The 25,624-nt window shown below is 46.6% G+C and overlaps 2 gene segments (V, D, J or C); both read right to left on the minus strand.

Annotated features, from left to right (window-relative positions):
• Positions 1-10,971: 10,971 nt before the first annotated feature.
• Positions 10,972-14,251, minus strand: LOC136665244 (Ig heavy chain V region 6.96-like). The segment is given in 3 exon segments: positions 10,972-11,285; positions 13,180-13,267; positions 14,165-14,251. Coding segments are annotated over 3 exon segments (489 nt in total).
• Positions 14,252-22,413: 8,162 nt separating this feature from the next.
• LOC136665245 (immunoglobulin heavy variable 4-39-like) lies at positions 22,414-22,719 on the minus strand. The segment is given in 1 exon segment: positions 22,414-22,719. A coding segment is annotated over 1 exon segment (306 nt).
• Between the last annotated feature and the right edge of the window lie 2,905 nt (positions 22,720-25,624).

Raw genomic sequence — 25,624 nt, forward strand, 5'->3', positions numbered from 1 at the left:
TAACCAATGGTTGGATTGTGAAATGCTAATATTAAACCTAACACAACCCTAAACTTAAAACTAGAGATCACAGTAACACTAAACCTTACACTACATCAGGTGGATAGTTTCAGTTAGTGACTCAGTAATCTAAAGCTGACTCAGTTCCAAGTGGTACATGTGAGTTACACACTCTGGGCATGAGACCAAACATCTTCCACAATAACATCATTTGTTTTTGTGGTTTTAATTGTTTTGTGCCATTATTAAACAGTTATTATTCACAGAAATACTCCATCTCCAGTGGCAGAGTTTAAGAACAGTTTGAACTGAATGAGCTTTAAGGGGATCTTTGACAGTAAAGCACAGCTGCCCCCTAGAGGCTGAGACTGAGCGCTTCATCTCTGTCTGTGTTATTTCACCAGGGAGAGGTCAAATGGAGGGTGTGAAATGTTTATGAACACAAAACTTTTCCCAGTATCATCAGGTTCAGTGGCTCATGGAAGTAAATTAAACATGATAAGATTCATTTACACAAACCACACAAAATATATAACAAGATTCAAAATTACACACAGCACTGAGAAAACACCACTGCTCACCTGTTACTTACTTAATGTCGTGTAAAATGTGCAGTGTTCAAGACGGGGCTAATAACAACTGAACAAGATCAGATGTCTCACCAAAAACTGTTCCCAACAGATAAACAACACTTAAGGCTTTACACTCTGAGAGAGAGGAGAAAATCCAGCTCCAGTCTCACTTCACATCTGAGAAAAAGTTCAGAAATGCTGAAGCAACATCTAAGACTCTTTAGTAGACTCTGTTGTAGCTTGTTCTGCTGTAACTGATGAAGTGTATGTGTTTTGAAAACGAACAATACATCTCCTTCATCCTCCACACTGCAGGGGTTCTTGTACAGCGCTGTAAGCTCTTGTGTCAGTGTGGTTCTCGAGCACAGTAATACACCGCTGTGTCAGTGTCCTTCACACTCGTCATCTCAAGGTACAGCTGGTCTTTACTGTTGTCTCTGGAGATGGTGAATCTTCCTTGTACAGATTGAGAGTAGTACTTGCTACTGCTGTCACCTTTAATATTTGTGACCCATTCTAAGCCTTTTCCAGGAGCCTGTCTAATCCAGTTCATCCAGTAGCCATCAAAGTCTAGTCCAGATGCTGTACAGGTCAGTTTATGAGACCCTCCAGGAGAAATGACCGCTGCTTCAGACTGGATCAGCGTTTGACCCCAACACTCTAAAAGAAACAACACATCAATTAATAAAGCAACAGAACGTCCCTGTGTTTCTCACCGTCCAGTTACTTTACAGAACTAGAACATGTCAGTTGTTGTTTAGACCGCACCAAAACTTCATGACGCGTCGATACAAATGATACACAATGTCCTTGTATTGACTGTTTGTCCTGTCCACCTTAAATGACCTGTTCTTGGAGCTGACAACAATAACATCCAGTAGAGAAGCAGCAGGATCTTACTTGTAGCGAGGGACATGAACAGAAAGCTCCAGAAGGTCTTCACGTCCATTCTCCAGGTCACTGAGTGGTGTTGATCCAGCATAAAGACTGAGTGGAGACTGGGAATAAAAAGCCTGTAAAGGACTCTGACTTTGCATAAGTCTCTCACTCTGAATCCCCCCTCCAAATAGCCCCGCCCACTTCTCCACATCCTCTACCACTGCTCTGATACCATTCTTTAAAGGAGCAGCCATTTCCTCCAGTGTTTCTCCTTCACTGTATGACACAGACGTTATATTCAGGCCACTAGGTGTCAGTATACCAGACTCTGTACAACACTTCATTTAAACATACCCACCCACATATGAGGGATTCACTGTTAGTGCTTTTCCACCAAAAAGGAACCAGAACAGTTTCCAATTGTGAACCTAATTTGGAATTGTTCAGCACATTTCAACCAGCATAAATCGGTTCCTGAACCAGAAAAAAAATTGCAGCTAAAATCAAAGAGTTGTTTCCTCAGTGCAAACAGAAATCGAGACGTCATCTGTCGGGGTGTTGAGCTAAACAAACTCCAGAGAGAGGTCAGAGCTTCCAGCATGACATAATGCACATTTGCTACTGGATATGACAGTAATGACTAGATAAAACATCTGTTGGATGTGTTTGTACTGTCTCTCTGTTTTGTGAGTGTGTGTGTGTGTGTGTGTGTGTGTGTGTGTGTGTGTGTGTGTGTGGATAGCAGACACAGAAATACACAGCTGTGTCCTGAAGCTCCATCCTTTGTCCCTGTAAAGTCACTGTGCTGCTGGATGCATCTTTAGAAATACTGAACCTGCTTTTCAGAGAATCTTTTTGTGCTATGCCCCCACCACCCCAGATGTGATTAATCCACTCCAGAGGTTTTCCTGCAGACTGACGAACCCAACCAGTTGCATAGCTACTATCATTAACTGAATATTCAGACACATTATGACCACTGACCCGGGCTGCCCTAGATCAACATCACATTTCACACCTGCAGCAAAGGAAAGACAAAGGTTAATAGCCTTGTTCATCTCCAGCGTCAACAAACTGCTCAGTTCCAGCTGGACACAGTGATAAATGCTGTGGTGTATGATGGGAGTTTTCTGCATTCCAGTCCATTAAGACACTCACAGGTCACTGCTGTGGTCAGCATCAGCAGAAATGTGAAGAACATGGTGTTGTGTTGAAGACGCTGTCTCAGTCTCCAGTGCAGTGGACAGGAGAAGCTGCATATGTGTATACTAATATCTTTGAATTTCAATGAAGTATATAAAATCACAGAATTATTGTGTAATGCCACTGTACTTTAACTGGTTGTGGAATAAATTACTCAGATTCCTACAGAGTAAAGTTGATGTTGGAGTGTTAACTTATGCCCGTTGTGGATTTCGGACAAGAACAGGAACTGCTTCAGTTTGTTCAGAGTGTGGTTTTTGTTCAGCTGCTCCCTCATCTCCATCACTGTGGTCTTCACGAGCGCAGTAATAAACAGCAGTGTCCTCCACCCTCAGAGCCTTGGCCTTTAAGAACTGTGTACTCGTGGAAAGGTCCTCACTCAGGACAAAATTATCTTTCATAGAATCTGCCATGGCATCTGCTGTATTTTTTCCAGTATCCATCCGTCCAATCCATTCCAGAACTTTCCCTGGTCTCTGCCTTTTCCAGTGCATGTAGTGGCTGGTGATTGTAAAGCCACTTGTTTTACAGGAGATCTTCACACTCTCCCCAGGTTTCTTCACCTCAGCAGAAGACTGGTCGAGAAGGATCTCCGCACTTACAACATCTGAGGAAAATAAAGCAAAAACAGTTAAGAACAATCCAGATATTTTTGAATCATACACTGAGTCAAATGTACATTGAGTCAAATAACCTTGTGTTAGCATCAGTACAACAACGCAGCACTGAGCAAAGCTGAGCCCAATAACAAACATCTTCATTTGGCTGGAAATGCACTGATCCACTTCTGAAGGATGAAGTCATATCAGCATTAACCCAGCTGTCTTTTATCTGCAGCCCAGGATTTTCATAACACACATCTGTCCAATAGAATTAGCTGCGCTGACCTGCAGTAAGTAAAGCATGACTGCCCCCTAATGTTCAGGCTTGATATTCGCATCTCAGTGTTTTACAGCTGCTGTGCAGATCCACTGGGGCTGACTCTCAGTGGAATACACCAGCAGTTCTAGAGTAGTGAGCCAGGTCTGGAATAGTGGAGTGTTTCCCACTATTTATATCACCGCATTAAACGTGGTAAACAATGTCTTTGATGAGAAGAGACTGAACAGCACTCCCTTGTGGAGCAGTTTCTATACAAAGGGAATAGCAACACCTTTCATTTATTATCTGTATCCGCTTTTCCAATTCAGGGTCGTGGTGGGTCCGAAGCCTACCTGGAATCATTGAGCGCAAAGCAGGAACACACACTTAGGGCGACACACACTCACACATTCTCTCACACACTGACACCTGCAGATGCTTTTGATTCGCCAATCCACCTACCAACGTGTGGTTTTGGACTGTGGGAGGAAACCGGAGCATCCAGAGGAAACCCACACAGACACAGGGAGAACACACCACATTCCTCACAGACAGTCACCTGGAGGAAACCTATGCGGACACGATTAGAACACACCACACTCCTCACAGACAGTCACGTGGAGTGGGACTCGAACCCACAACCTCCAGGTCCCTTGAGCTGTGTGACTGGCACCACCTTGTGGAGATTTATTAATGAAACCTGAGGAACGTGAGTGTGTTACAATCCAGTTTCATGAAGTGCACCGTGTCTAAAAATGTCTAAAAGGGAAAAATATTTTAATCTCTGTCTTCGTACTCCTCCTAATGAAATGATTGGACTGAAAGTAATCTTGCCACATTTTCAGAATTCCCCAAAATAAAATATTGTAAAGATATAGTAATCAGAAATGTGCTGATATTGTGTGTGTGTATTCAGAACTATATCCTCTGGTGTTGATATGGTGTGTGTGTGTGTGTGTGTGTGTGGACAGAGCAGAGTATCGTCTCTCGTTAATGTTGGCAGAACTGTGTCCTGAATCTGATAAAATGATCAACACTACAGTCTCAGTCTTCAGAGTCTATTTTTTTAGCAGCACTTTGACCATGACCCACATTCTTTAACATCTGGGTGAAATGAAAAAGATGAAAACACAGAAGAATCTGACTCTAGAGACTCTGCTGTGGGTTTTAGTTATTTGTAAGATGTGTGTGTTAATTTGTGTCACTGTGACTCTCTCTCTTTCGCACAGTAATACACAGCTGTGTCTCCAGTGTCCAGGCTCTGTCCTTGTAATGTTATTGTGTTGGTCCCTGAGTCTGCAGAGATACTGAACTTGCTTTTCAGTTTATCATTGTAAGCTGTGCCCCCACCAATACGGATGCGTCCAATCCACTCCAGAGTTTTTCCTGACGGCTGTCGGATCCAAGCTGTACCATAGCTAGTGACTGAATACGAGACCTTGCAGTCGATGGTCAGAGCCTGGTCAGGACGGACCACCACAGAAGCAGGCTGGGTCAGTTCTTCACAGTGGACACCTGTGGATCAGAAATACACAGAGATACAAAGTGATTAGATTCATCATTTTGGACATGAATATAATCTCGATAGTGTTGAATGTTGTTTACTGAGGAACTGACAGGAAGCAGCTGCCAGCAGGAGCAGTAGAGATGTAGAGAACATGGTTGGTGTTGAAGTGTGGGTTGAAGCTGGAGCTGTGGGATCTTCTCTGTTCTCCACACTTTAATAGAGAGAGTCTGATCTCTTAAATACACAGAGGTCCAGTGGGAGGAAGCTGGTGTTTGTTTATAGAGTGACCCGCGAGAGGTCTCCAGTGGTGTAAATTGCATGAGTGAAGGAATATTGCCCCCTAGTGTTTAACCGCTGGTATATAGTAGGAACAACAGCAGCTTCAGAATCGCACGCAACCTTTGTCTATTTTCCCTGCTGTTTACTGTAATATTCTCCAGTGATTCTGCATCATGTCATGAAACAGAACTCATGCAGACTCCTAGAGGCCTGAATGCATGACAGATTTTGTAGTAAACTTGCTTTAAATTTGAGCATTTCTATATACAGGGGACACACTCTATGGAGAATGAACTAGTTAATTCAGGGACAACCAAATAATTTCATTCCTCATCTGATGTGATGCTGGACTTCATATTGAATGGACATGAAGTTCAAGTTCTTTTCCTGCAGGTTTTCGGAATCAAATGTGTGGCATAATGACTGCTGCTGTCAGTGAGAGAAGCTCCAGTAATTTTACAGTTGATGGTCAGAGTCTCTGCTGGTCTGATGACCACTGAGTCCGGCTGGATCATCTCAGTAGCACAGAACACACCTGTGGAAAGAGCAGAAGAAGAAAGATCTGAGTACGTTTGAAGCAGTGAATCAGACGAAGTGAAGTGGGGCTCGAGCTGAAAATCTTACACGAGGCAGCAAAACAACACTGTACATACAGCATTAGATCAAGTACACACTTATGTGAGGTGTACTACAATCCTCATTTCTGAGAATAGGAACATTGTAAGATGCTGAAAAACATCTTCTCTTTTGAATAATGTAAGGACTATGAGTGAGAATGAATCAGTGAACAATCCGAATGTTTAAAAGTAGTGTTCATAAATGGGTTGAATCCTCAGGTCACCCTCTGTGAGGAGTGTGGTGTGTTCTTGAGTGTGGAATAACTCTGTACTGAATGGCCATGATGTCTGTTAAAGGATGGCAGTGTGCTCTCACACTGTGACACAGAGCTGTAGAATGATATAAACACAGCTGGGGAGTTTTTGTTCAGCACAATAAGGACCAGTGTCACTGTGGCAATCGAGCACAGTAATAAACAGCAGTGTCCTCACTCCTCAGACTGTTTAAAAGAAGGTAGATTTGGCTTTTGCTGTTGTCTCTGGAGATGCTGAATCATCCTTTCAGTGCTGAGGAAAAGTAAGTGTTACTGCTGTCATAAATGTGTGCTATCCATTCCATTGCTTTCCCAGGAGCCTGTCTGATCCAGCCGATCCAGTGGCTAGTGAATGTGAATCCAGAGCCAGTACAGGTCAGTGTGTGAGACCCTCCAGGACTTTTGACCACTGGCTCAGATTCGGTCAGTGTCTGACCACTCACACCTGCAGGAATAAGATGTATTAATAATTCACAGATCAGAAAATCCAGAATCATGTTCAATCTGTGCTCATTTTCCTCACCTATGAAACATGCCGAGATGAGAATAATGCCTTTGAGGACGCTCATGATTTCATACAAACTGATGACCACAGGATTAGATCACCACTTCCCTCTGACCCTGGGGTGCAGTGGATGTATTTTTATTCAAGAACACTTTCAATAAGCCCCTCCTTCACAGGCAAAAATATGTAAAAGCTCATACCAAAGAATTGTTTTGTGGATTTTCTGAAAATTTGGACAAGGGGGGAGCAGAGATTTCACAGCACTGTATTTATCACTGCTAGCTTCCTTTACAAATCTAATACATCACACCTGTAATTTACATCACGTTATACATCATACCTGAGCTCTGAAATGATGTTTTACAAATCTGACAGACATATTGGATACTGGGCATGGTCTTGTGGAAGCAGATATAATCTCATAATGACAACATCAGGAAATGGAAGAGGTCTCCAGCAAAGGCTGTATTGGAAAATATCTGTCAAATATCCATCTGCAAATAAACCTCAAATTAAAGCACCACCTTCTGAACAAGACACTGTATGTGGGTTGTGGGTGTTTTGCCCTCAGCAGTACAGTCATCATGAGATTCCAGGAGTCTGGAGCAATCTGTATATGAAAAGTTTAAAAAACCCACCACTAAATCTCTGTCTTTCCAGCCCTCAGACAACACTGCATTATTTTTGCAGAATGTTTTAAAGGATATTTTGATAATTCATTGTGAGTAATCATTGTTTACTGCTGCATGTTCAAATACATGTTAAAATGGTACAATGAGTGGTGGAAGCCACAGAACTGACCACTTCTCTGGGCATGTGAAATGTACTTGTGTAGTGGAACATCAATTAGGGTCTGATTAATTAACCTTACAGAGTGTTTCTGTAAATGATGGACATCAGTGGCTCTCTGGGTAAAATTAAACATGCATCAAATTGTTACCAGTGTGAAGTTTAAAAGCTTCTGTGAATGTATGATTTAGAGGTGTATTAGTGACCACTGGTGGCTTCCAGTTCATTGCACTTCATCATGGTGTGGAGTGTAGGTGAGTAGTGATTGTACAGCACTGTGGCCTTTGTGTATCAGTGTAATTGTCGTGCGCAGTAATACACAGCAGAGAAACTGAACACAACATGTTTGTGGTGTGTTTAGAGGATGGACACTGCTGCAGAGAAACACACTGCTCTTATGAGGAGAGTCAGGGGTGATTTGCATATCACTGCTGTGAGACGACAACCTCCTCTCTCCAAAATGGCTACTTTTCAGAACAAAAATATGATCAACTTTCAATGTGAGTCAATGGAGAAATGTGTCATTCCAAGCACATTTAGAACAAACCTATTGACCTGGTCACTGTGACACTCACATAATGTCAAGGGAAGCTGGTGTTTACAAATTACATCATACAATTAATAACAGCAGTAATGGAGATACAAGGTTTTGCTCAGACAGTGGTGATATGAAGTTAAAAGGCTGAAAGTCCAGAACTAAAGCTGGTTTTAATGAGGGATGTTCTAGATAACAGAACCCATTTGTAATCATTTTATAAAAACATTGTAAAGCTCTAATGTTGGATAATCACCAGTAATACTAACAAACTCCTCTCTGGACAAATACCTTGTATTTAATGTAAAGACATTTTATTCCACTTAGGCGGTGCTTCATTTTGTAATAGAGTCATGCCCATATTAGGACTTCCTTTCCTCCAATGTCATTACAGTTCAAAGGAGTGTTATCTCACTTGTAGAACAGACAGAGTGATGTTCACACTTTCACTTCTTAATTCAGAACAGTGACATCACAAACACATCAGATATTGAACCAGTTTTAACAACAGTGTGTGATAGCTGTGATTTCTAAAAACACATTTTTTTCATCCAGAAATCAAGCTTAGAGCCACAGTTCTGATTATGGGAACTGTTTTAATGTCTCACACCTGAATATCACTGTGGAATAATCAGCACTATGTTCCTATATTTATTCAAATGCATTTAAAACACTGCATGATTGAGTCTGTATTCATCAATGAGGACATTCTGGTTCATGAGGGAGCTGTAAATCATGTGTATGAGGTGTGTGTGGAGGTCTGGACTCTAAGTGAGGTTTTTGTACAGTCCTGTTAAGTTTTGTATCAGTGTGTGTTCACGTGCCCAGTAATAAACTGTCGTGTCTTCAGTCCTCAGTTGGTTCATCTGCAGATACACCTGCCTCTTACTGTTGTCTCAGAGTAACATTTAGTGCCACCACTTGGAGCGGAAATGTGAGAGATCCATTCTAAGCCTTTTCCAGGAGCCTGTCTAATCCAGGGTATATATGCATTATCAACACTAATCCCAGCCTTCCTGCTCTGTGACATCATGTGACTGGGGGAGTGTTAACCAATGGTTGGATTGTGAAATGCTAATATTAAATCTAACACAACCCTAAACTTAAAACTAGAGATCACAGTAACACTAAACCTTACACTACATCAGGTGGATAGTTTCAGTTAGTGGCTCAATAATCTAAAGCTGTCTCAGTTCCAAGTGGTACATGTGAGTTACACACTCTGGGCATGAGACCAAACATCTTCCACAATCCCATAATTTGTTTTTGTGGTTTTAACTGTTTTTGTGCCGTTATTAAACAGTTATTACTCACAGAAATGCTCCATCTCCAGTGGCAGAGTTTAAGGACAGTTTTAACTGAATGAGTTTTAAGGGGATCTTTCACAGTAAAGCACAGCTGCCCCCTAGAGGCTGAGACTGAGCGCTTCATCTCTGTCTGTGTTATTTCACCAAGGAGAGGTAAAATGGAGGGTGTGAAATGTTTATGAACACAAAACTTTTCCCAGTATCATCAGGTTTAACATTAATACATTGTCAGTTACCGTATTTTTATTGCTGTGTTCAAATGCAAGTTAAGACTGTAGTATGCACGGTGGAAGCCATAGGTCACAATGACTAACCACTCTGGGCTGGAGCTTATTTGAAATGGACTCATGTGTTGGAACATATACTGGTGTCCAAAATGGCTACTTTTTAGGAGAAAAACATGATCAACTTTTAATGTAAGACAATGGAGAAATGTGTCATTCCAAGCACTTTTAGAACAAACCTATTGACCTGGTCACTGTGACACTCACAAAATGTCAAGGGAAGCTGGTGTTTATAAATTACATCATAAAACTAATAACAGCAATAATGGAGATAGAAGGTTTGGCTCAAACAGTGGTGATGTGAAGTTAAAAGGCTGAAAGACTAGAACTGAAGCTGGTTTTAATGAGTGATGTTCCAGATGTTCTGGGTGGATTTAACAAAGCTAAAACTAACCCTATATCAGACGGGTATTTTCAGTAACAGTGTGTGCATTTCACACTTTCATGGCACAAAAAGCTGAAGCTGATTAATTGGTACATGTTGGTAAATGTTTGTTACACACCGTGGACGTTAGGCCACATCACATCTGGACGACTTCCACCATCCCATGATTTGTTTTTGTGGTTTATACTGTTTTTGTGCCTCTATTAAAACAGTTATTCCTCCATAGACACGTCCTCCATCTCCAGAGGTAGAGTTTAAGGACATCTGAACTGAATGGTTTTCAATGTGAACATTTACAGTAAAGCACAGCTGCCCCCTAGAGGCTGATACTGAGCGCTTCACTTCTGACTGAAACTCTGTTATATTTCACCAGGGAGAGGTAAAAAGGAGGGTGAGAAATGTTTGTAATCACAAAGCTCTTCCCAGTATCATCAGGTTCGGTGGCTCATAGAAGTGCATGAAAAATGATAAGATTCATTTACACAAACCACACAAACAAATATATAACAAGATTCAAAATTACACACTGCACCTCTACAGCACTGAGAAAACACCACCGCTCACCTGTTACTTACTTAATGTCCAGTAAAAATTGCAGTGTTCAAGATGGAGAGAGAAAATGGGGCTCATAACAACTGAACAAGATCAGGTGTCTCACCAAAAACTGTTCCCAACAAATAAACAACACTTAAGGCTTTACACTCTGAGAGAGAGGAGAAAATCCAGCTCTAGTCTCACTTCAGATCTGAGAAAAAGTTCAGAAATGCTGAAGCAATGTCTAAGACTCTTTAGTAGACTCTGTTGTAGCTTGTTCTGCTGTAACTGATGAAGTGTATGTATTTTAAAATGAACAATATATCAGCAATATACAGTTAGTTTTAGTTAAACATTGAAATGACATTGTTATTAATTAGAGACACAGAAATAGAAGGAACTACATCTCCTTCATCCTCCACACTGCAGGGGTTCTTGTACAGCGCTGTAAGCTCTTGTGTCAGTGTGGGTCTCGAACACAGTAATACACCGCCATGTCAGTGTCCTTCACACTCGTCATCTCCAGATACAGCTGGTCTTTACTGTTGTCTCTGGAGATGGTGAATCTTCCTTGTACAGATTGAGAATAGTACTTGCTACTGCTGTCACCTCTAATATTTGCAATCTTTTCTAAGCCTTTTCCAGGAGCCTGTCTAATCCAGCGCATCCAGTAGTCATCAAAGTCTAGTCCAGATGCTGTACAGGTCAGTTTATGACACCCTCCAGGAGAAATGACTGCTGCTTCAGACTGGATCAGCGTTTGACCCCAACACTCTAAAAGAAACAACACATCAATTAATAAAGCAACAGAACGTCCCTGTGTTTCTCACCGTCCAGTTACTTTACAGAACTAGAACATGTCAGTTGTTGTTTAGACCGCACCAAAACTTCATGACGTGTCGATACAAATGTTACACTATGTCCTTTATTGACTTTATGTTCTGTCCACCTTAAATGACCTGTTCTTGGAGCTGACAACAATAACATCCAGTAGAGAAGCAGCAGGATCTTACTTGTAGCGAGGGACATGAACAGAAAGCTCCAGAATGTCTTCACGTCCATTCTCCAGGTCACTGAGTGTTGATCCAGCATAAAGACTGAGTGGAGACTGGGAATAAAAAGGCTGTAAAGGACTCTGACTTTGCATAGGTCTCTCACTCTGAACTCTCCCTCCAAATAGCCCCGCCCACTTCTCCACATCCTCTACCACTGCTCTGACACCATTCTTTAAAGGACTTTGTGCCACCAGCTGCCAGCAGGGGGTGAAGGAAGGGAGGCACTGATACTCTGGGAGACTCAATGTCCCAGAATACCAAAGGGTAATTAGTGCCAACCAAATGTACCTGCTGGTCCTTGCTTTAAGGCTGTGGCAAACAGTACACCTCTGTACACTCACAGGTCACTGCTGTGGTCAGCATGAGCAGAAATGTGAAGAACATGGTGCTGTGTTGAAGACGCTGTCTCAGTCTCCAGTGCAAATATATATCAGTGTTCATTCTATATATAAGTTCATTAAATGTTTCCTGTTTGGCTTGCCAATATATATATATATATATACAAACCAGATTCCCAAAAAGTTGGGACACTAAACAATTTGTGAATGAACATTGAATGCAATGACGTGGAGATGGCAAATGTCAATATTTTATTTGTAATAGAACATAGATGACAGATCAAAAGTTTAATCTTAGTAAATGTAACATTTTAAAGGAAAAATATGTTGATTCAGAATTTCACAGTGTCAACAAATCCCAAACAAGTTGGGACAAGTAGCAATAAGTGGCTGGAAAAAGGAAATTGAGCATATAACAAACAGCTGGAAGACCAATTAACACTAAATAGGTCAATTGACAACATGATTGAGTATAAAAAGAGCTTCTCAGAGTGTCAGTGTCTCTCTGAAGCCAAGATGGTAAGAGGATCACCAATTCCACCATTGTTGCTCAGAAAGATAGTGCAGCAATACCAGAATGGTGTTACCCAGCGTAAAATAGCAAAGACTTTTAAGTTATCATCATCAAACATGCATAACATCATCAAAAGATTCAGAGAATCTGGAAAAATTGCTGTGCGTAAGGGTCAAGGCCGTGAAACTCTACTGGATGCTCGTGATCTCCGGGCCCTTAAACGTCACTGCACCTCAAACAGGAATGGCACTGTCAAGGAAATAACAGAATGGGCTCAGGAATACTTCCAGAAAGCATTGTCAGTGAACTCAATTCAACGTGCCATCCGCCAATGCTTCGTTCAGAAGCCTGCATCACTGATGGTATGGGGTTGCATGAGTGCTTGTGGCATGGGCAGCTTGCATGTCTGGAAAGGCACCATTAATGCAGAGAACTATGTTCAGGTTCTAGAACAACATATGCTCCCATCTAGACGTCATCTCTTTCAGGGAAGACCCTGCATTTTTCAACAAGATAATGCCAGACCACATTCTGCAGCAATGCAGCCACACAGTGGTAAACAATGGCCTTGTCCCAACTTTTTTGGGATTTGTTGACACCATGAAATTTTGAAACAACATATTTTTCCCTTAAAATTATACATTCTCTCAGTTTAAACTTTTGATCTGTGATTTGTGTTCTATTCTGAATAAATTCTGAAAAATTTCATTGTTCAAATGCATTCATATGGATCTTCACAGAGAGAGAAACATCTGACTCACGTCCTGCAGCGAGCAGCAGCAGAAAGTAGGTGATGATCATTATGTTGATGGACACAGAGCTGGTCAAAGTCAGCAGAAACCTGGAGATCTGCTCAATTTACTCTGTTTATGCAGAAGAGATGTGACAACATTTGCATGACGAGTCAGTGTTATGAAAAACAGCTGCAGTTGCGTTAAGAGAACTGTGGACTTTTATCAGTGAAGGGCGCCCCCTACTGGAAATTTCATTTCAACATTCTCAGATCTTTATGAGATATTACAGGCCCCTGCTGTGACTGAGGGACAAGCTCAGTAGGATCTGAATGGAATGTATTCTCAGCATTTGTAATACTATATCACTGTCTACAATTGTAGGTGTTTGTAACTCAGTCAGTAAATGCATGAAAATAAATAGTCAACAGTGCATTAGGACACAATGAACTAAATAGAAAAAAAGAAGCTGGAGTCAAAGCATTGCACATACAGTGAATATTTTTGTTGTGTATTTCTTCTGGGGTGGTGTGGTGTGGATGATGAAGAAGATTCTCTGCCAGACACCGTCTAGATGTTTAAATAAATTTTTATTTCACAAAAGGACAGCATCTTACCAGCCATAGGAGCTGGGAGAGAATCAGGTCAATTTCATTCGTCTCTCCCCTTCAGCTCTTTTCTGTTTCCTTTATATATGGTTATTTTTCCCTTCCAAATATGGTGAAACATGTGGCGTTTGTTTACATTTTCTCATGCTTTGGGTCTGAGAGAGAACGAGAGAGGGGCTTCCTGTGAGTCCTTTACTGTCATGCCCTTGTCTCGTCAGGTTTGTTTTCTGTCTCGGCACATGGCTTTGTTTTGTTTATGTTCAAGCCCCGCCTTTGTTCCGCCTCCTCGTTCCTTTCCCTTGTTATCCGTTTCAGCTGTTTCTCGTTTGTCAGTGTATTTAAGCCCTCTGGTCTCACTTCCTCTTGTCGTTCATTGTACCTTGTTACTTGTTCCTAGTTTCTTGTACCTGGCTCCTTGTTTCGCGTTCGTTGTTCTTTGCAGTGTTGCTCGTTTTTCTTGCTCGTTTCTCTCGCCCGTTTCTTGCTCGTTTCATGCCCCTGTCGTGTTGTGTTTGTTTCGTTAAGTTCTGGTAAATAAAGTCTGTGTTATTAGCGTTTGCGTCCGCCCTCCGTCAGTCCTCACCCCGCGCCCCTAACAGAATGAACGACCACCAGGACACAGCTAGCACAGACAGTTACCTTCGGAGGCTAGGAGAGGTCCAAGCGTCCATAATTCGTGCAATGGTAGCCTCTAGGACTTCAGAGGAGCCGAATTATGGACAGAAGGACTGCTACAGCGGGAGTTGCCGGCTCCAGCTCCTGCCTGGCGCTATTCCGATTCCTAAACCGGAGGAGTCGACTCGTGAATCGAGTAGTTGCGCCAGCGGGAGTCGAAAGAGCCGGCGGAAGAAGCGTGCTGGCGTTCCCCCCTCGACGGTAGATTACCCCCTCAGTTCCGGGGAAATTTTTGGGGGGGCGTTAAGGGTAGGGGCTGTTAGCCTCACCTCCGTAGCTCTGAGGTCTGAGGCTAACAGGGGCACACCTCGAGGGGATCTAATGGGTGCGCCTGTGAAACCCCCTAAACCCTTTACAGCTCCACAAACTCCCCTCAGCGTGAACGCGGCGCAGCCAGCCGCTCCTCTCAGCGCGAACGCGGCGCAGCCAGCCGCTCCCCTCTTCGTGAAAGCGGCGCAGCCAGCCGCTCCCCTCTTCGTGAAAGCGGCGCAGCCAGCCGCTCCCCTCTTCGTGAAAGTGCCGCAGCCAGCCGCTCCTCTCAGCGTGAACGCGGCGCAGCCAGCCGCTCCCCTCTTCGTGAAAGCGGCGCAGCCAGCCGCTCCCCTCTTTGTGAAAGCGGCGCAGCCAGCCGCTCCTCTCAGCGTGAACGCGGCGCAGCCAGCCGCTCCTCTCAGCGTGAAAGCGGCGCAGCCAGCCGCTCCCCTCTTTGTGAAAGCGGCGCAGCCAGCCGCTCCTCTCAGCGTGAACGCGGCGCAGCCAGCTGCTCCTCTCAGCGTGAAAGCGGCGCAGCCAGCCGCTCCCCTCTTTGTGAAAGCGGCGCAGCCAGCCGCTCCTCTCACCGTGGACGTCGTCGCTGCAGGTTCCCCTGTCTCCGTGGACGTTGTCGCTGCAGGTTCCCCTGTCTCCGTGGACGTCATCGCTGCAGGTTCCCCTGTCTCCGTGGACGTCGTCGCTGCAGGTTCCCCTGTCTCCGTGGACGTCGTCGCTGCAGGTTCCCCTGTCTCCGTGGACGACGTCGCTGCAGGTTCCCCTGTCTCGGTGGACGACGTCGCAGATTCCTCTGCCTTCGTGGACGTCGTCACAGTTTCTCCTGTCTCCGTGGACGACGTCGCAGATTCCTCTGCCTTCGTGGATGTCGTCGCAGTTTCTCCTGTCTCCGTGGACGACGTCGCAGATTCCTCTGCCTTCGTGGACGTCGTCGCAGTTACTCCTGCCTCCGTGGACGACGTCGCTGCAGGTTCCCCTGCCTCCGTGGACGACGTCGCTGCAGGTTCCCCTGCCTCCGTGGACGACGTCGCTGCAGGTTCCCCTGCCTCCGTGGACGACGTCGCTGCAGGTTCCCCTGCCTCCGTGGACGACGTCGCTGCAGGTTCCCCTGCCTCCGTGGACGACGTCGCTGCAGGTTCCCCTGCCTCCGTGGACGCCGTCGCTGCAGGTTCCCCTGCCTCCATGGACGTCGTCGCTGCAGGTTCCCCTGTCTCCGTGGACGACGTCGTCGCAGGGTCTCCAGTCTCCATGGGTGCGGCTCCCTCAGCCGCTCCTCTGCTCGTGCAAGCGGCGCGACCAGTCGCTCCTCTGCCCGAGACTGTGACGACGGCCGTGTCTGCCCCCAAGACTGTGGCTACGGCCGTGTCTGCCCCGGTGACTGTAGATACGGTCACTTCCGGTCGTACCCGGAGGACGGCCCCAAGGACTTTGCTCCAGCTCCTGCCTGGCGCTATTGCGATTCCTAAACCGGAGGAGTCGACTCGTGAATCGAGTAGTTGCGCCAGCGGGAGTCGAAAGAGCCGGCGGAAGAAGCGTGCTGGAGTTCCCCCCTCGACGGTAGATTACCCCCTCAGTTCCGGGGAAATTTTTGGGGGGGCGTTAAGGGTAGGGGCTGTTAGCCTCACCTCCGTAGCTCTGAGGTCTGAGGCTAACAGGGGCGCACCTCGAGGGGATCTAATGGGTGCGCCTGTGAAACCCCCTAAACCCTTTACAGCTCCACAAACTCCCCTCAGCGTGAACGCGGCGCAGCCAGCCGCTCCTCTCAGCGCGAACGCGGCGCAGCCAGCCGCTCCCCTCTTCGTGAAAGCGGCGCAGCCAGCCGCTCCCCTCTTCGTGAAAGCGGCGCAGCCAGCCGCTCCCCTCTTCGTGAAAGTGCCGCAGCCAGCCGCTCCTCTCAGCGTGAACGCGGCGCAGCCAGCCGCTCCCCTCTTCGTGAAAGCGGCGCAGCCAGCCGCTCCCCTCTTTGTGAAAGCGGCGCAGCCAGCTGCTCCTCTCAGCGTGAACGCGGCGCAGCCAGCCGCTCCTCTCAGCGTGAAAGCGGCGCAGCCAGCCGCTCCCCTCTTTGTGAAAGCGGCGCAGCCAGCCGCTCCTCTCAGCGTGAACGCGGCGCAGCCAGCTGCTCCTCTCAGCGTGAAAGCGGCGCAGCCAGCCGCTCCCCTCTTTGTGAAAGCGGCGCAGCCAGCCGCTCCTCTCACCGTGGACGTCGTCGCTGCAGGTTCCCCTGTCTCCGTGGACGTTGTCGCTGCAGGTTCCCCTGTCTCCGTGGACGTCATCGCTGCAGGTTCCCCTGTCTCCGTGGACGTCGTCGCTGCAGGTTCCCCTGTCTCCGTGGACGTCATCGCTGCAGGTTCCCCTGTCTCCGTGGACGACGTCGCTGCAGGTTCCCCTGTCTCCGTGGACGACGTCGCAGATTCCTCTGCCTTCGTGGACGTCGTCACAGTTTCTCCTGTCTCCGTGGACGACGTCGCAGATTCCTCTGCCTTCGTGGATGTTGTCGCAGTTTCTCCTGTCTCCGTGGACGACGTCGCAGATTCCTCTGCCTTCGTGGATGTCGTCGCAGTTACTCCTGCCTCCGTGGACGACGTCGCTGCAGGTTCCCCTGCCTCCGTGGACGACGTCGCTGCAGGTTCCCCTGCCTCCGTGGACGACGTCGCTGCAGGTTCCCCTGCCTCCGTGGACGACGTCGCTGCAGGTTCCCCTGCCTACGTGGACGACGTCGCTGCAGGTTCCCCTGCCTCCGTGGACGACGTCGCTGCAGGTTCCCCTGCCTCCGTGGACGCCGTCGCTGCAGGTTCCCCTGCCTCCGTGGACGTCGTCGCTGCAGGTTCCCCTGTCTCCGTGGACGACGTCGTCGCAGGGTCTCCAGTCTCCATGGGTGTGGCTCCCTCAGCCGCTCCTCTGCTCGTGCAAGCGGCGCGACCAGCCGCTCCTCTGCCCGAGACTGTGACGACGGCCGTGTCTGCCCCCAAGACTGTGGCTACGGCCGTGTCTGCCCCGGTGACTGTAGATACGGTCACTTCCGGTCGTACCCGGAGGACGGCCCCAAGGACTTTGCTCCAGCTCCTGCCTGGCGCTATTCCGATTCCTAAACCGGAGGAGTCGACTCGTGAATCGAGTAGTTGCGCCAGCGGGAGTCGAAAGAGCCAGCGGAAGAAGCGTGCTGGAGTAGCTCCGTAGCTCTGAGGTCTGAGGCTAACAGGGGCGCACCTCGAGGGGATCTAATGGGTGCGCCTGTGAAACCCCCTAAACCCTTTACAGCTCCAGCGCGAGCCCGGCGAGTAGCACAAACTCCCCTCAGCGTGAACGCGGCGCAGCCAGCCACTCCTCTCAGCGCGAACGCGGCGCAGCCAGCCGCTCCCCTCTTCGTGAAAGCGGCGCAGCCAGCCGCTCCCCTCTTCGTGAAAGCGGCGCAGCCAGCCGCTCCCCTCTTCGTGAAAGCGGCGCAGCCGGCCGCTCCTCTCAGCGTGAACGCGGCGCAGCCAGCCGCTCCCCTCTTCGTGAAAGCGGCGCAGCCAGCCGCTCCCCTCTTTGTGAAAGCGGCGCAGCCAGCCGCTCCCCTCTTCGTGAAAGCGGCGCAGCCAGCCGCTCCTCTCAGCGTGAAAGCGGCGCAGCCAGCCGCTCCTCTCAGCGTGAAAGCGGCGCAGCCAGCCGCTCCCCTCTTTGTGAAAGCGGCGCAGCCAGCCGCTCATCTCAGCGTGAACGCGGCGCAGCCAGCTGCTCCCCTCTTTGTGAAAGCGGCGCAGCCAGCCGCTCCCCTCTTTGTGAAAGCGGCGCAGCCAGCCGCTCCTCTCACCGTGGACGTCGTCGCTGCAGGTTCCCCTGTCTCCGTGGACGTCGTCGCTGCAGGTTCCCCTGTCTCCGTGGACGTCGTCGCTGCAGGTTCCCCTGTCTCCGTGGACGTCGTCGCTGCAGGTTCCCCTGTCTCCGTGGACGTCGTCGCTGCAGGTTCCCCTGTCTCCGTGGACGACGTCGCTGCAGGTTCCCCTGTCTCCGGGGACGACGTCGCTGCAGGTTCCCCTGTCTCCGTGGACGACGTCGCAGATTCCTCTGCCTTCGTGGACGTCGTCACAGTTTCTCCTGTCTCCGTGGACGACGTCGCAGATTCCTCTGCCTTCGTGGATGTCGTCGCAGTTTCTCCTGTCTCCGTGGACGACGTAGCAGACTCCTCTGCCTTCGTGGACGTCGTCACAGTTTCTCCTGTCTCCGTGGACGACGTCGCAGATTCCTCTGCCTTCGTGGACGTCGTCACAGTTTCTCCTGTCTCCGTGGACGACGTCGCAGATTCCTCTGCCTTCGTGGATGTCGTCGCAGTTTCTCCTGTCTCCGTGGACGACGTAGCAGACTCCTCTGCCTTCGTGGACGTCGTCACAGTTTCTCCTGTCTCCGTGGACGACGTCGCAGATTCCTCTGCCTTCGTGGACGTCGCTGCAGGTTCCCCTGCCTCCGTGGACGACGTCGCTGCAGGTTGCCCTGCCTCCGTGGACGACGTCGCTGCAGGTTGCCCTGCCTCCGTGGACGACGTCGCTGCAGGTTCCCCTGCCTCCGTGGACGACGTCGCTGCAGGTTCCCCTGCCTCCGTGGACGCCGTCGCTGCAGGTTCCCCTGCCTCCGTGGACGTCGTCGCTGCAGGTTCCCCTGTCTCCGTGGACGACGTCGTCGCAGGGTCTCCAGGCTCCATGGGTGCGGCTCCCTCAGCCGCTCCTCTGCTCGTGCAAGCGGCGCGACCAGCCGCTCCTCTGCCCGAGACTGTGACGACGGCCGTGTCTGCCCCCAAGACTGTGGCTATGGCCGTGTCTGCCCCGGTGACTGTAGATACGGTCACTTCCGGTCGTACCCGGAGGACGGCCCCAAGGACTTTGGGGCCGATCCCCAGAACTGTGCCCAGGCTGGTCCCTCAGACAATTCCACGGACATTTGCCAGCCCTGGGCACCCACCTGTTGTTTTGATTCCCCTGTCTGTCCCTGTTCTAGTTCCTGTCTCTGTGCTTGTCCCTGTACCCTTGTCTGCTATCATTTCGATTCCTGTCCCCGTCACGGTGTTCGTTTCTGTCCCTGTGAATGTCCTGGTACCTGTTCCCCTGCCTAGTCCTGTCCAAGCACATACTCATGTCCTGTCCCCTGTTCACTCCCAGTATAGATCCTCCGTCTCAGCACCCGTCCAGTCTATGTTCCAGTCCAGTGTCTCTCCCCCTGTTTCCAGTATAGTCCAGTCCCAGTTACCTGTCCAGTCCCCTATGCAACCCTCTGCCTTGTCTTATGTCCAGTCCTTATTCCCTTCCAGTGTCTTGTCTGATGTTAAGCACCCCGTTCAGTCACATTTGTCCACTCCCGTCCAGTCTCATGTGATAACTCCCTTTCAGTCTAGTCCTTTCCTGTCACAAGTCCCATCTCCTGTCCAGACCAAGTTTCAGTCCCCAGTCTCTGCCCCTGTCCAGCACTCAGTCCCGTCATCTGTCTTGTCTCCGTTCCAGTCTTTTGTTCAGTCTCCCGTCACCCCCCCTTTGTCAGTCTAAGGTCCAGCACCCTGTCTTGTCACGAGCTTCCTGTTTCTAGTCTCTTGTCTCCTGCCCCACGGTTCCTTGTCTCTTATTCTGGTCTCTTGTTTTCCGTGCTCCCTCCTGCGCCAGCTTCTAGGGGGGCTAGGTTACGCGCCCCGGGAGTTGCGCGTTCAGGAGGGGGCATCTGTCATGCCCTTGTCTCGTCAGGTTTGTTTTCTGTCTCGGCACATGGCTTTGTTTTGTTTATGTTCAAGCCCCGCCTTTGTTCCGCCTCCTCGTTCCTTTCCCTTGTTATCCGTTTCAGCTGTTTCTCGTTTGTCAGTGTATTTAAGCCCTCTGGTCTCACTTCCTCTTGTCGTTCATTGTACCTTGTTACTTGTTCCTAGTTTCTTGTACCTGGCTCCTTGTTTCGCGTTCGTTGTTCTTTGCAGTGTTGCTCGTTTTTCTTGCTCGTTTCTCTCGCCCGTTTCTTGCTCGTTTCATGCCCCTGTCGTGTTGTGTTTGTTTCGTTAAGTTCTGGTAAATAAAGTCTGTGTTATTAGCGTTTGCGTCCGCCCTCCGTCAGTCTGCACCCCGCGACCGTAACATTTACCTTAGGACAGTATGGAGTTTAAGACATTCATAAACACTCTCATAAACACTTCATACGTGACACACAGTTAGTAACATATGCAAATAAGGACAATAAAATATACTTAAAAAAATAAATTAAAAATAAAACTAAATAAATAAACACAACAGCAATGGAACTGAGATATAATTACATTTCCTAATCAATGGTCCTGAACACCCCAGTCTTGAGAGATACTACCTACACTTACATTTACAGCATTGGCAAATACTCCTACCCAGAGTGACCTCCTGTTACCATCATATTACAGGAATTAGTGAATGTAGAGTTAGGAATCTTGTCCAAGGACTTCAATTGTTGTAGTGTAGTATGGTTGCCTGTGTTGGATATGGAATCTCAGTCTGCCACCTAATGAGCACAATTGGCATTTGTTTCTGATAGTGTTCTGCTATATATTATTTACAAAACAAAACATATTAAGGTTTCTTGACCCTCAACAGTGTTATTGGTTATGAGTTCTTCACATTTACTAATGAATGAATAAAATTATGAACAAACTGGAGGAAGCTGGTATCAGTTTATCTAGTGACCCGTGAGAGGACTCCAGTGGTGTATATTGTGTGAGTGAAGGAATATCGCGCCCTCGTGTTTAACTCCAGGTAGTGTTTACTGTAATGTTCTCCAATGATTCTGCATCATGTTATGAAACGGAACTAATACTGACACCTAGTGGCCTGGATGCATGATAGATTTTGTAGTAAGTCTGCTTTCAATTTTACTACCCTCATATACCCTTATATATCCACTCTATGGAGAATAAACGGGTTCATTCAGGGACAACAAAGTAATTTCATTCTTCAACTGATGTGATGCTGGACTTTAAAGAGAATGTTATAAAATATAATATTCATAAGAATTTTATGGTGCACTTTGTAGGATGAAATGACTGAGTGCACCTTTAACATCAATGTTGTCTCTAAAGTTTTACTCCGACTTTTATTTCAGGTAGAAATTCAAGTTGTCACTGAATGCAATAATGGATGTAGTGATGACAGACTCTATGATGGCTGTGTAGAACTGCATCATCAGCTTCTGGGGCAGGTTGAACTTCCTTAGCTATCAGTACATGCTCTGCTAGTATCATCTGCAAACTTCAGGATTTTCACTGAGAGGTCTATGTAGGTGCAGTAATTGGTGTACAGTGAGAAGAGATAGATGTGTAAAGCACAGAAAAACACAACAAAACTCCTGTGACCTTCCAACCCTCAGACACAACTGCATTAAAATTTCAAAATATTTTCAAGAGTATTTTAATTTCTGCATGATCAAATGCAAGTCAAAACTATATTGTGCACGGTGGGGCTCAAGGTCATCTGAAGTGGACTTTTGTAATGAAACATTTATTAATAACTGATACAACAACCTTTAATTCTGTTTTTAGAAGTAATGGACACCAGTGGTTCTCTGGGTAAAATAACAAAATAACCATCCAAATTGTTACCACCATAAATTTCACAAGCCAGGGTGTGTGTGTGGTGTAAACATGTATTAATGTCCACAGGTCACTTCCAGTCCATTGTTCACACTTCATCATGGTGTGGAGTGTAGTTGAGTAGTTATTGTACAGCACTGTGGTCTTTGTGTATCAGTGTGACTCTCGTGCGCAGTAATACACAGCTGTGTCTCCAGGCTCCAGATTCTTTCCTTGGAGAGTTACTGTGTTGCTGGAAGTGTCTCGAGAGATGGTGAACTTGTTTTTCAGTGAATCTTGAGCATATATCCTTCCAGCATAATAAACGCTATTGATCCATTCTAAAGCTTTTCCTGCAGGTTGTCGGATCCAAGCTGTTCCATGATGACTGCTGCCATCAGTGATAGAAGCTCCAGTAATTTTACAGTTGATGGTCAGAGTCTCTGCTGGTCTGATGACCACTGAGTCCGGCTGGATCATCTCAGTAGCACAGAACACACCTGTGGAAAGAGCAGAAGATGAACGATCTGAGTACGTTTGAAGCAGTGAATTAGACGAAGTGAAGTGGGGCTTGAGCTGAAAGACTCACGCGAGGCAGCGGTCAGCAGCAGCAGAGAAACTGAACACAACATGTTTGTGCTGTGTTTAGAGGATGGACGCTGCTGCAGAGAGACACACTGCTCTTATGAGGAGTCAGGGGTGATTTGCATATGAAGGGAAATGTCTGAATGACTGGAAATGAAACACATCAACAAAACATAATTGGTCTGACCCTGGGTTTTTCACACACACAACTGCAGGAAAGAAACCCTTCATGCCGTATAAAGTTATTGGTGGTTTCTCTAGCGGCTGAAATAGACACTGCATTCTCAATCACACAAAACAACACTGTACAAACAGCATTGGATGAAATACACACTTGTTTGAGGTGTACTACAATCCTCATTTCTGAGAATAGGAACATTGTAAGATGCTGAAAAACATCTTCTCTTCTGAATAATGTAAGGACTATGAGTGAGAATGAATCAGTCAACAATCCGGATGTTTAAAAGTAGTGTTCATAAATGGGTTGAATCCTCAAGTCACCCACTGTGAGGAGTGTGGTGTGTTCCTGAGTGTGGAATAACTCTGTACTGAATGGCCATGTTGTCTGTTAAAGGATGGCAGTGTGCTCTCACACTGTGACACAGAGCTGTAGAACGTTAATAAACACAGCTGGGGAGTTTTTGTTCAGCACAATAAGGACTAGTGTCACTGTGGCAATCGAGCACAGTAATAAACAGCAGTGTCCTCGCTCCTCAGACTGTTTAAATGAAGGTAGATTTGACTTTTGCTGTTGTCTCTGGAGATGCTGAATCGTCCTTTCAGTGCTGAGGAAAATTCAATGCTATTAGAAGCAGCAATGTTTGCAATCCATTCCGGTGCTTTCCCAGAAGCCTGTCTGATCCAGCTCATCCAATAGTCACTGAATGTGAATCCAGAGCCAGTACAGGTCAGTGTGTGAGACCCTCCAGGACTTATGACCACCGGCTCAGACTCGGTCAGTGTCTGACCACTCACACCTGCAGGAATAAGACGTATTAATAATTCACAGATCAGAAAATCCAGAATCATGTTCAATCGGTGCTCATTCTCCTCACCTATGAAACATGCCGAGATGAGAATAATGCCTTTGAGGACGCTCATGACTTCATACAAACTGATGACCACAGGATTAGATCACCACTTCCCTCTGACCCTGGGGTGCAGTGGATGTATTTGTATTCAAGAACACTTTCAATAAGCCCCTCCTTCACAGGCAAAAATATGCAAAAGCTCATACCAAAGGATTGTTTTGTGGATTTTCTGAAAATTTGGACCAGGGGTGAGCAGAGTTTTCACAGCACTGTATTTATCACTGCTAGCTTCCTTTACAAATCTAATACATCACACCTGCAATTACATCACGTTATACATCATACCTGAGCTCTGAAATGATGTTTTACAGTTCTGACAGACATATTGGACATTGGGCATGGTCTCGTGGGAGCAGATATATTCTCATAATGACAACATCAGGAAATGGAAGAGGCCTCCAGCAAAGGCTGTAGTGGTAAGTATCTGTCAAAAATTTATAATTTTGATAATTCATTGTGAGTAATCATTATTTACTGCATGTTCAAATACATGTTAAAATGGTATAATGAATGGTGTAAGCCACAGAACTGACCACTTCTCTAGGCATCTGAAATGTACTTGTGTAGTGGAACATCAATTAGGGTCTGATTAACCAACCTTTCAGAATGTTTCTGTAAATGATGGACGTCAGTGGCTCTCGGGGTAAAATTAAACATGCATCAAATTGTTACCAGTGTGAAGTTTAAAACCCTGTGTGAATGTGTGATTTAGAGGTGTATTAGTGACCACTGGTGACTTCCAGTCCATTGCACTTCATCATGGTGTGGAGTGTAGGTGAGTAGTTATTGTACAGCACTGTGGCCTTTGTGTATCAGTGTGATTGTCGTGCGCAGTACACAGCAGAGAAACTGAACACAACATGTTTGTGCTGTGTTTAGAGGATGGACACTGCTGCAGAGAGACACACTGCTCTCATGAGGAGAGTCAGGGGTGATTTGCATATCGCTGCTGTGAGACGACAACCTCCTCTCTCCAAAATGGCTACTTTTCAGGAGAAAAACATTATCAACTTTCAATGTGAGTCAATGGAGAAATGTGTCATTCCAAGCACTTTTAGAACAAACCTATTGACCTGGTCACAGTGACACTCACATAATGTCAAGGGAAGCTGGTGTTTACAAATTACATCATACAATTAATAACAGCAATAATGGAGATAGAAGGTTTTGCTCAGACAGTGGTGATGTGAAGTTAAACGATTGAAAGACTAGAACTAAAGCTGGTTTTAATGAATGATGTTCCAGATGTTCTGGGTGGATTTAACAAAGCTAAAACTAACCCTATATCAGATGGGTATTTTCAGTAACAGTGTGTGCATTTCACACTTTCATGGCACAAAAAGCTGAAGCTGATTAACTGGTACATGTTGGTAAATGTTTGTTACACACCGTGGACGTTAGACCACACCACATCTGGACGACTTCCACCATCCCATAATTTGTTTTTGTGGTTTATACTGTTTTCGTGCCTCTATTAAAACAGTTATTCCTCCATACACATGTCCTCCATCTCCAGAGGTAGAGATTAAGGACAATTTGAACTGAATGGTTTTCAAGGTGAACATTTACAGTAAAGCACAGCTGCCCCCTAGAGGCTGATACTGAGCACTTCACTTCTGCCTGAAACTCTGTGTTTTATTTCATCAGGGAGAGGTAAAATGGAGGGTGAGAAATGTTTGTAATCACAAAGCTCTTCCCAGTATCATCAG

Source organism: Hoplias malabaricus, chromosome 13 (assembly GCF_029633855.1).
Source record: "Hoplias malabaricus isolate fHopMal1 chromosome 13, fHopMal1.hap1, whole genome shotgun sequence".
Classification (NCBI taxonomy): Eukaryota; Metazoa; Chordata; class Actinopteri; order Characiformes; family Erythrinidae; genus Hoplias; species Hoplias malabaricus.